This window comes from Pseudopodoces humilis, chromosome 9 (genome assembly GCF_049639895.1).
Source record: "Pseudopodoces humilis isolate 2021_Gansu_Grassland_sample_001 chromosome 9, ASM4963989v1, whole genome shotgun sequence".
Lineage (NCBI taxonomy): Eukaryota > Metazoa > Chordata > Aves > Passeriformes > Paridae > Pseudopodoces > Pseudopodoces humilis.
In genome coordinates, this window is record NC_142208.1 from 931,156 (window position 1) to 946,818 (window position 15,663).

At 43.3% G+C, this 15,663-nt stretch overlaps 1 protein-coding gene across 9 annotated transcripts in view; it reads right to left on the reverse strand.

The window, feature by feature from the left end:
- The window catches only part of CTNNA3 (catenin alpha 3), a 394,943-nt gene that overhangs the window by 306,337 nt on the left and 72,943 nt on the right, over positions 1 to 15,663 (reverse strand). For all 9 annotated transcript variants that reach the window (XM_088059438.1, XM_088059429.1, XM_088059430.1 and 6 more), the window contains 2 exons: positions 10,399 to 10,662; positions 5,648 to 5,851 (listed from right to left, as the gene is read on the reverse strand). Coding sequence is in view for 8 of the 9 variants with exons in the window: in XM_088059429.1 (XP_087915555.1) it covers positions 5,648 to 5,851; positions 10,399 to 10,662 (468 nt within the window). In the remaining variant the exon portion in view is untranslated. The remainder of the gene's footprint in view (positions 1 to 5,647; positions 5,852 to 10,398; positions 10,663 to 15,663) is intronic.

Genomic DNA, 15,663 nt, shown 5'->3' on the forward strand with positions numbered 1-15,663 from the left:
TTTCTTCAAGCTCCCTGTCAATCCAGTCCAACAGGTTTGGGCCCAGTTCTTCAGAGAGCAGCTACACAGAACTTTGCAAGGTACAGATTTGTAAAAGAAAGCAGAAATAACCACAAAGGACAAGGCCATGATTCCCATTTTTCCCTCCTCAGGTGTCGCTGGCAACCCAGGAAAGCGTTAAAAGTCTTCATCAGGAAACTGAAGTACAAGTAATGTTAAGTTGAGGAATCAGGATGCTTGAGGCATCTGTCCATGCTTGTACTCTCCCCAAGAGTAAGAATGGCAATAAAATACCACAAAAACCATTATTAGTCACAGTCTCCACACCCAGTGGGTGGGTCACTCACCCACTTGAGTGGGTCACACTCAAGTGGGTCAGACCTTGAGCTGCTGTTGAAGAGTGCTCAATACAGAGACAGAACAAAGCATTAGCGCCCCACAGCAATCAAATTTGAGAGTTGAGACAAAGAGCAAGGCCCAAAACTACACCACCAATAAATAAAACCTCCTGGTTTTTCATCTCCTTTCTGGTTTTGGATTGGCAATGCTCAGGTTCCAGTTTGTGAACAGTCAGATCTGAAATCTAGAGAGACACAACAGCCCAAGTCCCAGCTATCCACAGTGTCCCACAGCCAGCCCTTCACCATGGCTACAGCAGGCTCTGCACTGCCCACCTTCTCCTTAAGGGCTCAGCCCCTGTCCCAGGTACCCCTCTGCTTTCAGGGACCCTCATCTCACCCTCACAGCACTTCAAGCTCGTGTTCTCAGGCCCAAACAGGTCTCATAGCCAGCAGCTGTGGCCATGATCCGCTGGTGAAGGACAAGCTTCAGAGCCTTGAGGGAAGCCTGTTCTGTAAATCTCCAGCAGCTGCATTCCCAGCAAGGTTCAGGTATGCCCTACACACAGTACAGAGCAAATCTGACCATTCCTGAGCTCTGCCACAGAGCACACGACATTCCTGCTCAGCCTCAGCTGCCTTAGGCTCCGTGGATGGCCAGGCTTGATTAGCAGTAATGCTAATAATTAAATCTGTACAAGGTGGGAAACTTCACTTCCTGATCTGCCTCAAGGTAAAATGTATCCTTATTCTCCTCCCATTTTCTATCTGGGAGCACCGCTGGTGTGAGAAGGGCTGGTTTGGCTCTGCTCCCTGCCACACACACGGCACAGCTGTGGGACAGCAGGACACAGCAGCTGTCACCACCTGTGGCCTTCACGAGAGCCACAGGCACATCCAGGCTAAATTACCCATATCTGACCCAAACATAAAAACCCAGTAAGAAACAAACATTTTTGGAGTACACAAGAAGGAAGTGAAATCAGAACTGATCAGAAAAATACACTGACCCACATATATATACACACACACATATACATCTCCAACCTCTAGCCATAATGAGCTGAGAAACTGTGAGTTAAAACCAATGAGGCTCAAACATCATGAGACAACATTCAAACAGTAAGGGGATTTCAGTTCAAGAAGGCAGCTCTCATATCATCAGTGTATCTGACCTTTCTTTGCCAGCCCTAACAATCTCAGAGTGATCTCTACTGAGGATGCAGAGAAATTGTTGAGGCACACCTCCCTGTCTGATGATGGCAGAGTCAGCAGCACCTGCAGCCACTTAGTGCTGCTCACAAACTGCACTCCCACTCAATCACAGCTCCATGACCCCTCCTGCCCCCAGGGAAGAAGGGATGTCCTCACTGTGACTGAGTAAAACACGGTGCAGGAAACATGGAGTTCATGTTGCTGCACTCCTCTGAGCTCAGTAACTTCTCATTGTAAAGGATGAAGAGACAAGAGCCTGTCATTAGGAAAAAGCACGTGCTTATAACTATAACTGGCTGCTCCAGTGGATTCATTATTCCATTATTACCCACACTACAGTATGATTGTGCCATTGATAAGACATCAGACCCACAGTAGTAATTTCTGTTACAGGATGCCTTAAAATGCAAATATATCCCATAACAACTATGAGTATGTCTATGAGTAAAACTCAGACAACAACACTACACAAATAATTTCAAAGACTTTTTGAAACAATTCAGAAGAAAAACAGTTGCCTTTCAGAAGAATTATAACTGTATTTGGAATTTACTCTGAATTGCTCTGTGAACAGAAGAACTCACAGGTTCTTGTGGAGAGCATTTTGCTTCACTTTCCATTGTACCATTCACTGTGATAAAACCTCTGTGAAAAAACAGACACTCGCATAAAAGCAAGTATCTTCTGAAAAGATGTTTCTCCCAGCTTGCATTAAAAACTCCACACCAACAAGCTCTTAATCTTCCATGCCCTTGAGGCTTATTAGACACTCTAAATAATTGAGGAAAGTAACAAAAACTATACTCCTTATACTGTTTCAAATGTTAGGGCTAATAAATCCCAAATTCCTGTACAATTTGTCAGGAAAATTATTCCACAAACACCAGAGGTTTATGTCCAAAAAGGAGACAGGAGAGTCCTGTAACTTTATTTGAATAAAGGGAGAGCCCATGGGGCATTTTCCCTGGGGTCTCTCAAAGTCTTGGAGCACACAGCCTCCTTTGTATCCCAGTTTCCCGGACACACGTCCCTCTCTCGGGGACACTGAGAGGTACAGACTTCCCAAAACATCTAATCCCCAAGACCCCTTTCTAATGTATAACCCCCCACTTTTTCTTGAGTTCATCAGTGGAATTCCTATGGAATTTATGGTTCTTCCCATTGTTTGTATCCTCTCTCAGTATCCAATTTAATTGATCAGCAGACCCACAGTTTGTTTGTAAAGACAAATCCCTCTCATTCCATTCATCCATCGGTGGAATCTTTCCCACTGTTTCTTTTGTTTCACTCTGCTAGTTTCATCCACTAGCAGACCCACAGTTTGTTTGTAAAGACAAGTCCCTCACTCTTTCCAAGTTCAAGCACAGCTCCCAAAGAACAAATGCAGAACCTACAGAGAATTTGGGCAGCCAAGTCCTTGGCAATGTTTAAGCTCAGCATTTACCAGGCAGGGCACGTCCACCACCAGCACCAGGGGACCCTGGACGTCACCAGCGCAGCTTCCTGAGGAGGACCTGGGGAGGTGGCACTTCCCGGGTGAGGTGTCCCAGAGGCAATGCAGCTCCTGCTGGCAGCACTCAGGCAGGAAGAAGCTTTAAGGCAAGTGATGAAGCCAATGAGAGAGCCATCTCCAGCAAAACAAAGCCTTTGGAGCAGCTGACCAGTGCAGCTGCTGAGAGGGAGCACCGAGGGATGCAATGGCAGCGAGGAGGCCACGCTTGGGAGTCACACACCGGGAGCACCGATGGAGCAGAGCTCGCCCTGTGTGGATGGTGGGCAGGGAAAAGCTTCACTCACCTACAAGCTGTGGCACAGAGGCTCTGGAGCTCACTCAGCACAGGCCCCAAGCCAGGAGGGCACTCACAAACACCCTGCGGTATTGCACAGAGCACCCCTTGCCCGTGGAGTACAGCAGCGTTGCCAAGGAGAGCAAGGAAATCACAACCCTTAAATTGTGCTACGGTAACAAATGGCTGTCATCATCTTTACGGCTCATTCAATTCCCAGGCCTGGCTTATTGCAGCTACTAATAGAAAAGCCAAAAAGACACTGATAAATCAGCACTGTTTCCTGGTTCTGTCGTCTCTTCTTCGGCGAGTTAGAGCTGTGAAATAAAGTAATTGACATCTGATAATCTTCTCATTGAAAAACTTATTTAACACAGTCTCAGTAACAGCCATAAACTATTCTCAGTGAGAGTGCTTCCTTTCAGCAATAATTGTATAAGATCAAGGGCTCTAAGAGAAACTAAAAACTTTTCATTCCCTCCTGTTATGTAACCTCATATCTTTAAATCTTTTGTATTTTTCCTTTCTGCTTCATTGTCTTTGCCCCCTTGTGCAGTCACTGAGTTCTGCAGCAAATGATATGACATTTTCCCTTACTGTCATATTTCAATAGCTGCTTTCTGATTTTCTCAAGTCAGTGGGGTGGGTTATATATTATTCTTTTCCACCTATTGCACATTACGTACCCTTAAAACCGTGGTTATTTCTGAAGTAGAGAAGATCATCACAAGTTTGTTTCAATAGTCTAAGAATTTAAGACCATTTGACTCAAAATCTTGTAGTTTCACAGCAGACGGGAAAGCGTTCCTGGGACAAACCCAGAGCAATTCTCTGGACTAATACGGAATGCTGTTGACCACATCTGCATCCTGCCAGGTGCTCTGGGTAGAATCAAAGAACCATTCATGTCAGAAAAGCCCTTCAAGGTCATTAAGAAGTCCAACCATTAGAGAAGGAGGCCTTCCCATATAAAACTTTCAGCCACTTAACAGCAAACCCAGACCCACCCTAGAACAGACATTGCAAGAGAAATCCGCTACAGCAAAGTACCAAAGGCTTACATTCCCAGCTAACCAGAGCTGAAGAAATCTCACTCTCTAACCCAGTGTAAAGCACTTCCAGAGAAGTTCCATTAAGGCTGCATTCAACAGCATTTTGAGTAAAAATTTTATAGCACCTTTCTGTGGTATAAGGCCTGAAAGCACAACTTGACTTTAATAAAGCATCTGTAAACCCCCAATAAATAAAGAGAGATATCAAAAAGTACAATACCTGTGAGATGAAAAAAAAAATAGGATATGCATAGATTATTTTAGTCCCTACACTACATTATCCTAAAGACAATTAAGTAAGACAAAGCAAACAAACAGCCTCATTAGAACAGCTTTAGACTGTATTAACTGCTATGACTTACAGAACTGAAAGGAATTCCAGCTTCCCAAAAAGGGAACAAATATCTGTATCACACAATTGTTCTCTCAATGTGCTTGATGAATCATCCTGAGGTATCTTTAGAAAAGAACATTATGCCTACAGAAAATGTTTACAGATGAAAAGCATGAGATTAGCATTGTGTACCCATATTAACAGTATTGAGTCTCCACTGTTTCAACATTTACCTGCCAGACATAACAAGTGTCAAATCCATTCTTTGAATCTAAAAGAAAAATCACTTTCAAAACGCAAACTACGTTCCTTTTCTAACGACTCACAGCTACAAGCATGTCAGACAACCAGATTTCTGGATTTACACAACACTCCTGTCTTCCCAATATAGCAATTTAGTCATTCTAACACTTGGAAATCGGTGCTCTTCTCCTCTTCTGGTGTCAACACCCTACTTGAAAACAACACTAACAGATTGCTTACCTTTTAAAAAACAATTATTTAAATCGTTGCATTCTGCGGGAACAGAGATTACATTTTCAAACTCTAGTCTAGAAGTGGCATTATGAAGAAATTCTTGTTTCTGGCACATAAAGGATTGTCTGTTGTGAACCAGTGACAGCTCACAACAAGCATAAAATAACCCAAACACGTACAGTTTATTTGTGGTATGGCATTTTCCACAGACTTCATATACACCATATAACACAACTCATCCTGGGGATGTGTATTTAGCTTTTGCTTAGATTTCTGGAGGAAAAACTTTCTCCAGAAAGTTCTCAGCAAACTGAGTCCCTTCCAGCCTTTTAAAGAGCACGTAGCGAAACGCTAAAGCGTGCTTTAATTGTTGGTTGAACACTTATCTCCCCAAGCAGGAGGTGCTGAGGCAGCCCCCAGCAGGTTCCTGTGCTGGTTACTCACGGAGCAGAGGTACTGGGCCAGCAGGTGCTGCAGGGCCTGGCGGATGGCGCTGCACTCGGCGATGATGCGCTCGCGGTGCGAGTCCCGCGTGCACGAGGAGTCGGCCAGCAGTGCCGCCCCGCTGATGATCGCCTCCAGCCGCTGCTCCAGGGAGGGCCTCACCTTCTCGTCCTTCACCACCAGAGGATCCAGGGCTATCAAATTCTGCACAAAACGAGGAGTACAGCTGTCTCATTAAGGACTTTTGGGTTAGGTTCTTTTTCCCTTTGGACTGAAGATTGACGAGAGGGAGGCAGTTTTCTCTCGTTCGGTCTCAGTTGTTTATTCTTTTCTTATCAACATTACAGGGTACAAGGAGCTATGTGCACTATGATAGAAAAGGGTAAAATGGCCAACAAAGATCCTCTTCAAGGTCTTTCATATGTCCATTTAGCCAATTAACAGATGCCAACTAAATAATTTTTCTTAGTGACCCAATGACCCAACACCTGTGTGCTGCACTGCGACATTTTTCATCCAATCACTTAGTACTACCCAAAAACCCCTAGGAAAGAACATGAAGAAGAAAGAAGAAGGACAAGAGATAACACCCTAAATCCTCCATCTTGTCTCCTGTTCTCTAAACTACTTTTTTACCCAGTGATTTAAGAAACTTTCTAATCTATACCCTTACACTTTTTCTATCTAACTTTAACATTTGTTCTCATGTATCACCATGAAAACATGCTCATGAATTCCATGTCATATGAAATTCAGTGTTTCTTCAAATCCTAGAACTAAGTATTAGAAACAAGGGCACACACTCTGTATCTCAGACTCCAACATACAGCTAAGAAAGTCAGTTCAGTGAAGCTGCTGCCGTGTTTTTTACCTGCAGGAGATGCAGTGATATCACGGTTCCCAGATGTGCCACTAGCCCTTTCCACTGGAAGCATCCAAACTACTTTTGACCATGACAGGTTCCCTTTTCCCTAATGGGGCTCACAGAGGACATTTGTACCCAAACAGTGTTTTGGTCTCTCTGCCATTCAGAGCCTCAGACCAGAGCTCAAGCTTTGTTTGAAACAGGGGTTCAGTGCCTATAAACTTCAGTCTTTTAGAGATCAGGAGAATCACTGGATTTAACTCAGAGCCAGCAGTGCTCAGCTCACAGCTGAGAAAGTTAAGTCAGATTGCATGAGCAGTCTAATTCTGCTGATTTTTAGTCTAATCAATCCCACACTGTGGCAGAAGTTCACCGCTGCCACTTTTAACAGGCTGAATATAGACAGATAAAAACTGCAGCTTTTGTTTAAGGACATAAATAAAGTGTCCAAAGGACATAGATAGAAGTGTCCTTTTGCTTTTCAGTAGGTAGGGTAAACAAAAGCAGACAACTCTTTTGCCTTGATAAAATTAATTACGTTTGGGTTGTAAACAAATATTCTAAAGAGAAAGAAAAGGAAACAGGAGGTTTTCATGAAATGTCAAAGTAAGTATATTTGAGCTTCAGCATTTGAAGAAACACAAAATGTAATCACTGATGTAACTGAACATCTGAAATGGTGTCATTATAGGCCTGATCCCCAAACCTACACTCCACATACATCTGTTCACCTCTTACATCACATCCATGGGTGATTTCAAGCTCTTAGAACAAATATTAAACAAGAAAACGATACCCTGACGTGGAATTTAGGTGATCAGAACTGATCTGCGCTTATCTAGTATGTGCCAGACAAACTGTAAACTGGAGGATTTTAATTATATTTTTTCAATTTAGATTTAATAGGACAATTTCAGGGCCTGTCTAGCTTAAGCTAGAAACAAAAGTGTTGTATTAGAACATAATACAAAAGCTTAAACAGTGAGGCACGGAGACTTGAGTGACAAGCGTGTGCTGGAGATCTGAAACTCTGCCTCCCTCATTCCTGTTAGAGCCCTGAACACCAAGGTGTTGTGGGGTACTCACATCTGCTCAAGCTGTGCCACATGGTCACTCTTCAGGGCAGCAGCAGCTTCCCTTCAAGCTCCTGTATCTCAAGCAGCCCCCTCAATGCCAAGCTACACATATGGTGCCCACCCTAATGCAAAACACACCTGGCAGGCACGGTACTCAACGCCGCTGCAGAAAAAACACCTTCATTGACTGGGGAAGACTCAGACACACCTGGTGGCCACAGCAAATTATCCAGTCAGCTGGAAAAATGACCGCCTTCAAACCTCAGCTGACCCAAAACAGAAATGTCCTCCTTCGGGAACCAGTTTGGAGAAAGTTTACAGCAAGAAGGACAAATAGCACTGGCCAAAAAGCTACTATGGTCCATCTCTGAATAAAAAAAATCTAGGCAATAACAGCCAGGAAAATATGAGTTCAGACTCTGCCCTACAGCTTAAATTCTTCAAATAATTTCTTCACTTATTCATCATCAATACATCTACACAGGAAAGACTCAAGAAGACACCAGACACACAAGAAGCAGTCTCTTGGTGGGTTTGATTTAACAGGCTAAACAGTGGTCAGTTATTCTTAAGTAGCTTAAAGACTCAAGCATAAGGGAGCACTTCAGGGGAGAGATTCGATCCCTGTGTTCTCCCTCACTGGTACACAGAAACTCAGCTGGATTTGGTGAAGTCTGGAGGGACTTCCAGCCTGTTGGTGTCTCACACAAAGCTGCTCAGCTCAATGGCCACGGTCAGCCAAGGACCACAGAGCAGCTGAACACGCTGCCAGAGATTCAGGCAGGCAGGACCTGCTCATTTTGTGAGAATCTCTTTGCATTCACAAGATGAAAGCCCAAGGAAAGGCATTAGATAACCTGCACCCAACACGCTCTTTTAGAGGATCTTAATATGCAATTAAATTTTAAAGTTATAAATTTGTGTTTATTTACAAATGACACGGTAGTTATAGGGAGCCTTTAAGAGGAATTGTTGAGAATCTAGTGATTTAAGAGTCAGCTGCTCTAATTTTACTGGTGGTTTCCTCACCTATAAATCTTTAATAACTTTCACGGTGCCAGCACTGGCAAAGGAAGAATGATATTGCAAAACATCTAGATACTAGATTGTTGGGTAAGCTCCGAGATACATTTCCACGCTATAAACATTTAATGAGATTTGTTCCCACCAGACTATTTACTGCATCAATCTATTTCATGGCACTGTATTCTCAACAAGAAGATAGAACAAAGGTTATTTCAGGTCCTTAGCCAATGGAACTTTCTGTAAAGCGAGAAAAGTGTCATCATCTAATTCATAAAATCATTTCAGAAGTTAAATGCTCTATAAATTGTGCTTTATCTAACTCACACAGCTTCAATTCCCATTTGTGTAACCTAGGTAAAAATATATTTACAACTTGATAAACAAATGGCTTTTTACAACCGTCAGACTTCTATGTTCTTACATTTCCAAGTAAAAACAAATTCAATTCAAAATGTGATTTTTTCCCATTTTGTGATTATCACAAATTTCAAATTTTAGAGCAGTAATAAATGTTATTGCATTTTGAAATAGTGCTGCTTACATAGAGTCAAGATTAAAATAAAAATATATAAATAATAAAAATACAATCCTTCTGACATTTCTTTTTTTTTTTAATTTTTAAGTAATCCAGGTAAATAGTGGGTCTCTTATAAGGCATCCCATTTGTCATTCACAGTTACACTATAACAAGTCATGTATTAGTCTCACATGTTTCTTTTCCCTTCCATTTATTAGGAAAATAGACTAGGAATTGTAAATTTAAAACCTGTTGTGAGAAGCGAGAACGGATGGCACGTAACGTGCAATTGTAGCCTGTTCCTTTGGGAGGAAAAACCTGACTTTGAACATGACTGAGAGGATCAATAAACTGCCACTACAGAATTTGTGGCATATTTCAATGTATTTCTTTAATTTTCCATTGAAAATTTTAGATAAAAATCTACTACCACCAGTCCTAACATCAATTTTCCTCAAAATGTATCACAGTCTTAGCGCTGGGATGCAGAGATCTGCTAAGTCCAAGAATTCACAATCAAAACCACCCATATTTGCAATTGTCTTTAGAAACATTCATTCCTTTTGTTGATCTGGGCCTACATCAGTTACACCCCATGAGGATCAGGGTCTCACCTACAGGAGATCTTTTACCACTTGGGGCAGGACAACGGAAAATTACACTGGTGGGAGCCAGAGCATGAAAAAAAAGAGAAATTCCACAGAAAAGCTTTGGATGAGGAACAGAAAAAGTGCTGCCTTCCCCCAGGTATTTGCTTCAATAATGGAAGCAGGGATGCAGAGGTGGTGGAAGCATATTGGCTGTGTCACTTCATTTAATGATAAGCAGCAAATATAATGAGGTTTGTGAATTGCTCGATGACACGAATTACAGGATGATCCCAGTGCCACATTCTGCAGACAAGGACTCCAGCCTGCATGGAGCAGCTCCAGTGGGCACTGCCAGCTGAGAATCACTTCAGAGCAAACTGAACTGAACTGCTGGGCTCTGCCCTGACTGCAGGATGTGACACAACTGCAGCTAACTCTGCCCTGGGCTCGAAGGGAGCCAAACCCTGAACACACATGAAGCCTCAGCTCCAAACTCCTCTGAGGAAAGAGATTCCTCTCAATGAAATCATTCCAAGTGATGCTATTTAGACTAGGACTAAGCAGAAAAACAATCCTTAATGCCTTTAGGCTCATCATTTATGATATCAATAGTTATTTTTTAAAAAATAAATAAAGCTTTTTTCCCAAAAATATTGTAATCTCACATATTTACATACCTCAAGCTCATCAAGTGCACTTCCAAGAGTAGCTGTGCGAGATGCAGGTTGCTCCACTTTATTTCCAACTCCTTGGGAAGCATTAGAAATTACATTGAGAGCATTCTGTATTTCATTGCAAATTGAATCCTTGCTGGCTGTAAGGGATGCAACATCTGAATGTTCCAAACAAGCTGAACATATTGAATGTAGGAAAGCAGAATTTTCCTTCAGGGATGCACGTGCTGCAGCAATTTCATCTCGCTGATTGCTAGATTTCAAATCCTGTCAGCAAAAGAACATGCTGTTTATTTCCAAAAGCACTCCAAAACTGACAAGTATAAACATTTTTTCATTTCTATCTCTACTCTGCTTAAGGAAACATCAAGTTAAATTCATCAAAGTTTGTGAAAATGGACTGTAAGGATAGTTACAATTGAATCATCATTACCCCATGAGGAAGGAACAAAGTATGTGTAAAAGAACCACAATTTTTAGTGTGTCTTACAACCAGCACCATGAACTGTCTGTGGTTTTTTTGTTTTTAAGCAGTTTTCCTCTGAGAAGCTGCCCTGGAAATTAGCAGCCTTTCCTCCTGGCCACGTCTTTCTGCAGCAGCAACAGAGAAGGACAGAGGTGCCTGAGGAGTCAGGGCACTCTGCAAGGGCTGCATCTGAACACATTTCTGTGCTGCTTTCCCTGCCCCAGCAGCCTCTGTCTCCAGCACTCTGCAGAAAGGAACAGCAGGTCAGGGATAGCAATCCTGCACTCCAGGGGAAGGGGAAGCATGGAAGCCACCTTGAGGTGCCACTGCCTGCTTCCCTCTGTCCCTGCTGTGTACACACTTAAAGCATTCAGGGATCTTACCTCATCCTATTTTATTATTGACATTTTACCCTGCTCCTCCTGCATCGTGTCCCTCTGAAAAGAAAACTGATAGATATTTGTGAAATGGCTTGGGTGAAGGAGACAGTTAAATCTGGGGGAAAAATAAAAAAAGGGAAAATAGCACATCTGAGCCTGTGGCACCAGATTCAAATGATGAGAAGAGGCACAATGAAGGATGAACAAGTAAATGCATACAAAACTTCTCACAGCCTGCCCACAGGCAATCTGAAGTCTAATTATTTTCCTTTGCATTGCATCAGGATCTATATGCATTATTTACAAAAGCATCACAGTAACCACTTCTCACTGCATCAAGTTTTTAAGTTTATGGCTGAAGAGCATTTGATAGTAAATGAACCAGTCCTGTATTTTTAAAATCTCATTTACTCCAAGATATGCTTTGGACATAGGATTGCATCTTACTTCCTCAGGATAACTTGGAAATCTCGGGGATACAGTAACAAAAAACCAAAAGCAAAGCAAATGAAAGAGATGTAGTCTTAAGCAGGAGTAGACAACAGTTTAACCAACTGATCATGTGAATCAGAAAACTCTTTTCTTGAGTGTATTAACACGTAACGTGTTTTTAAATTTTTAATAAACAAATATATAAATGAATCACCACTGTGCATGAATGATTTTATTGCCCAGTGTGTTCAAAGCCAAATACTACTGCATCTCCAACCTCAGTGAAGCAGCTGTGATTTGTCCAGTGCACTGGGGCCTTGTTCAGAAAAGAAATGTTATTTAAACACTGACTCCGGCTCTAATTAGCGAATCTATCTTTCCTGCAATTATTACAAGACAGCAGACTGCCCTCTTTTCTCCTGTGCTACAAGGAAGCCACAGACCCAGAGATGCAATGGAAAGTCAATGCTCTAACACTTCAGCCTAACTTGCTTCTATTATTAACCATTTCTTACTTTGCCACATCACAGGCAAACAACCAAACCCAAAAGCCTTTAAAAATCATTTTCCCCTGTAATACAGTACTGTCTAATCAGGGCTGAGGGGTTCACAAGAAAACCAAAACTGGTAAGCCAGAAGCACAAAGCCCATACCAGCAGTCAGTAACAAAGTCTGCAAGGTTCAGTAAGTTAATGGTTTTGTTTCACACAGTACTGTGGAGAGATTCAGAGTCATGGCATAGATAAATTATCCTACAAAGAGGCCCAGTTTTCTTCAGTAACATGTTAAAATAAAAAAAAAAGCTCAGACCAATGAAATTCATCACTGCTTTGTTGTTTAGCTGTGAGCTTGGAGAACCCCCAAAGAAGCTGTAGAGCCATTACTCCTTTCCATATTGAGGAAGAATTTATTCCCTGAGATTTTTTTTGTGTGAAAAAGAAGAAACATCTGATAATCTTAGTCTGATCTTTTGCATAAATGGACCAAAAAAAACCCTTGAGATTGAGTGAATCTGCTATCAAAGCTATGCATATGTGGATTATCAGAACAATGAACTAGTTCTTTGAAGGAGGAAGTTAGTCTCTACAAATATCTGCAGTTCACAGGTATTTGTAGACAAATATTTGCTCACAAATGTTCTGCAGCTACTTGACTGCACTTCAGGCTATTTTTTTTTTCTTCATGGTTTAGCACTTTCTTCTTATTCCAACTTCTTTTTTTCTTCTACCATGTGTTTTTCCACACTAAATCATGTTAAGTCATGTGAGACCAGCTGAGATTAAAGATAATCCCATCTCCAACCCCTGCCAATCCAAGAGACCCACTATAGTAACATTTCCCCAGGCTGCTGTCCCAGTCCTTCCAGGACATACTTCTGTGTCTTCCTTATATCTGGTTGTCCATGACAAGAATGGAAAATAAATGGATAATCAGAGATTCCCAGCTGTTGATTGTTCCAGCTAAACCCAGTGAATGGACAAGAAGACTTTCAAGAACTTGAAAACTACCTTCATTGTTAAGCTTTGATTATACTACTTCAATAAGGAGAAAAAAAAAGAGGAAAAAAGAAATCTGTTCTTTATCCCATATAATACATCTAAGGTTTGACAGCCCAATCCAGCTCCTGTTCACTGAGCATTCCCATCAGCACAGCTCACAGGGGCTGGCATCACCATGGGTCCAAATCACGCTGCTGTGTTTTGCACCAGCTGTAGTTTCAAAGCGCACTGCAGTAGCCAGGCTGCTCTCTGCAGAGCCAGGTGTTACCAACCTGAGCTCTGTATCCAGGGAAAACACAGGCACACTAACCCCCACAGCCTCATACTGCTACAGAAATAGGGGACAAAAGCAGTAGTTTTTATCACAGCTTAAACCTGGGCTTTAGCATTCAGCTTTCAATCAGAAGTGACTGCCAAATCGTGCGTAGTTGCTGATTCAAAGACCATAACAAAGCTCAAACTCTTCCAAGTGCATTCATGCACTGTTCATCTGGGCAAGGCTCCAGATGACATATTTCCTAAGTATTGTGTTGTCCTTTTCAGTGGAAGAAAGCATCTCACCAACAGAAGCAAGTGAAGAAGATCAGGGGGCGACACTGACGGGAGCTGACCCCGCGCTGTGTCAGTTCTGCCGAGGAGCGCTGCTCACCCCGGCGCTGGAGCTCACACAGATGCCGGAGCTCACACGGGTGCCGGAGCTCACTCTGGCACTGGAGCTCACCCCGGCGCTGGAGCTCACACAGATGCCGGAGCTCACTCTGGCACTGGAGCTCACCCCGGCGCTGGAGCTCACACAGATGCCGGAGCTCACACGGGTGCCGGAGCTCACACAGATGCCGGAGCTCACACAGATGCCGGAGCTCACTCTGGCACTGGAGCTCACCCCGGCGTTGGAGCTCACACCGCTCAGGGCTGTGCCCAGCCTCAGCTGGGAGCTGCAGCCACACTCAGCCCAGGCCCTGCAGCCCCAGTTCCACAGGCCCGGCACCTTCAGTCCCGCTCCACAGGGGTGCCAGGCTGCGGCTCAGCACAGCCCTGCCAGTCTGAGCTGTGACCACGGCACTGTGAGTCAGCACGGGGCTCTCACCTGGTCACAGCCCAACCTCAGAGCCTGCCTTGGGGCTGCCCCGTGGCCACCGAGCTTCCTGTGGAGCTGGCTGGGCTGAGTCTGGCTGCCACAGCCGGCACTGCCCGGCTCCTGCCCGTGTCTGCCCAGGGATGCCCTGCCTCGGGGAGCAGCTGGGCATGGCTGCACCCCACAGAACCCTCTCCAGGTAAGCGTTTACCATCAGCAGGGATCACCTGGAGTCAGCTCCATCATAAACCTGGCCCTGCCAGCTCTACAAAATGCTCCATTTGCAAAGCTACAAACAGCATGACCTGGTGGCCCCTTTCCTCCACATGAGGCTTTTAAATACATCTGAACCAATGGCATAGACAAGTGATCATAACCACACAAAAAAGAGACACAAACAAACATTGGGGAAAACAGCTGGCAGGATAAAGGCTTTGTTAGCACAAATGAAACACCACTGGATGATAGAGCTGTACTGCACTGAGCACCAAAGGCTCCCTTGCATGCATTCACAGTTAGTTCAACACCATTCAGCCTATCCTTACCAAGCACGATCATAGTACATGCCTGACTGTGAGGAATTCCAAGCTAACATCTAATAAAAAAGTCTTACCTGGCCTTTAAACTCATTTTTTCTGACCTGAGAAATGATTGGCAGCTCTCAGTGTCTCATGGTGTCACTACACTACAGCATGTACAGAGCACAGAAACACCACATACACACACAAAATACAGACTCGGTATGGACAAAACTGCAGGCAGAGCTTGCTTGCATCACAGGCATGAATACACAAAATACGAAGTGTGTATCCATATTACCATAAACTCAGGCCTTCAGTAAACCCCTCAGTCTCTCTCTCAGAAGTCTTTATAAAAGCAGATTATTTGAGATTATTACCGAGAGCAAGCAGGGAAGGGATTCACAGGACCGAGGTTCCCAGCAGAACTTGCTCTCTGTATCCACACCTATTCATTATTCCTCTGACAGGTGTGATACATGACACCAGAGAGCAGCAAAGTTATCTTATACAAAGCCATGACTGCTTAACACCCCTGCTCCTGCCATTTATTAATGTTTTCCAGGAATTTGTTGTTCAGACAGGGAAAGATGCAGTTTCTTTTGATGATTTGGTTGCATCAGATTGCAACTACTGCACAGTATTCTGTCTCCCCCATGCTCTGGCAACTTCTAGCCCAGTTACTGATGCTGGAGCAATGCTTGCTGTCACTTCTCTATCTGCTGTTTCAGGATCTGGTCCCTGCACTCCAATACCCTGCTGTTAACTTGCAGTCTTCCTAGATGAAGTAGCTGATTTGGAAAGGTGGCAAAGCAATTTCTTCCCTATAAGAATTAATCTATTAGCTCACAAAGGTTTTCACCTAGTACAGCTACAGTCACATTTGTCACCAATGAGC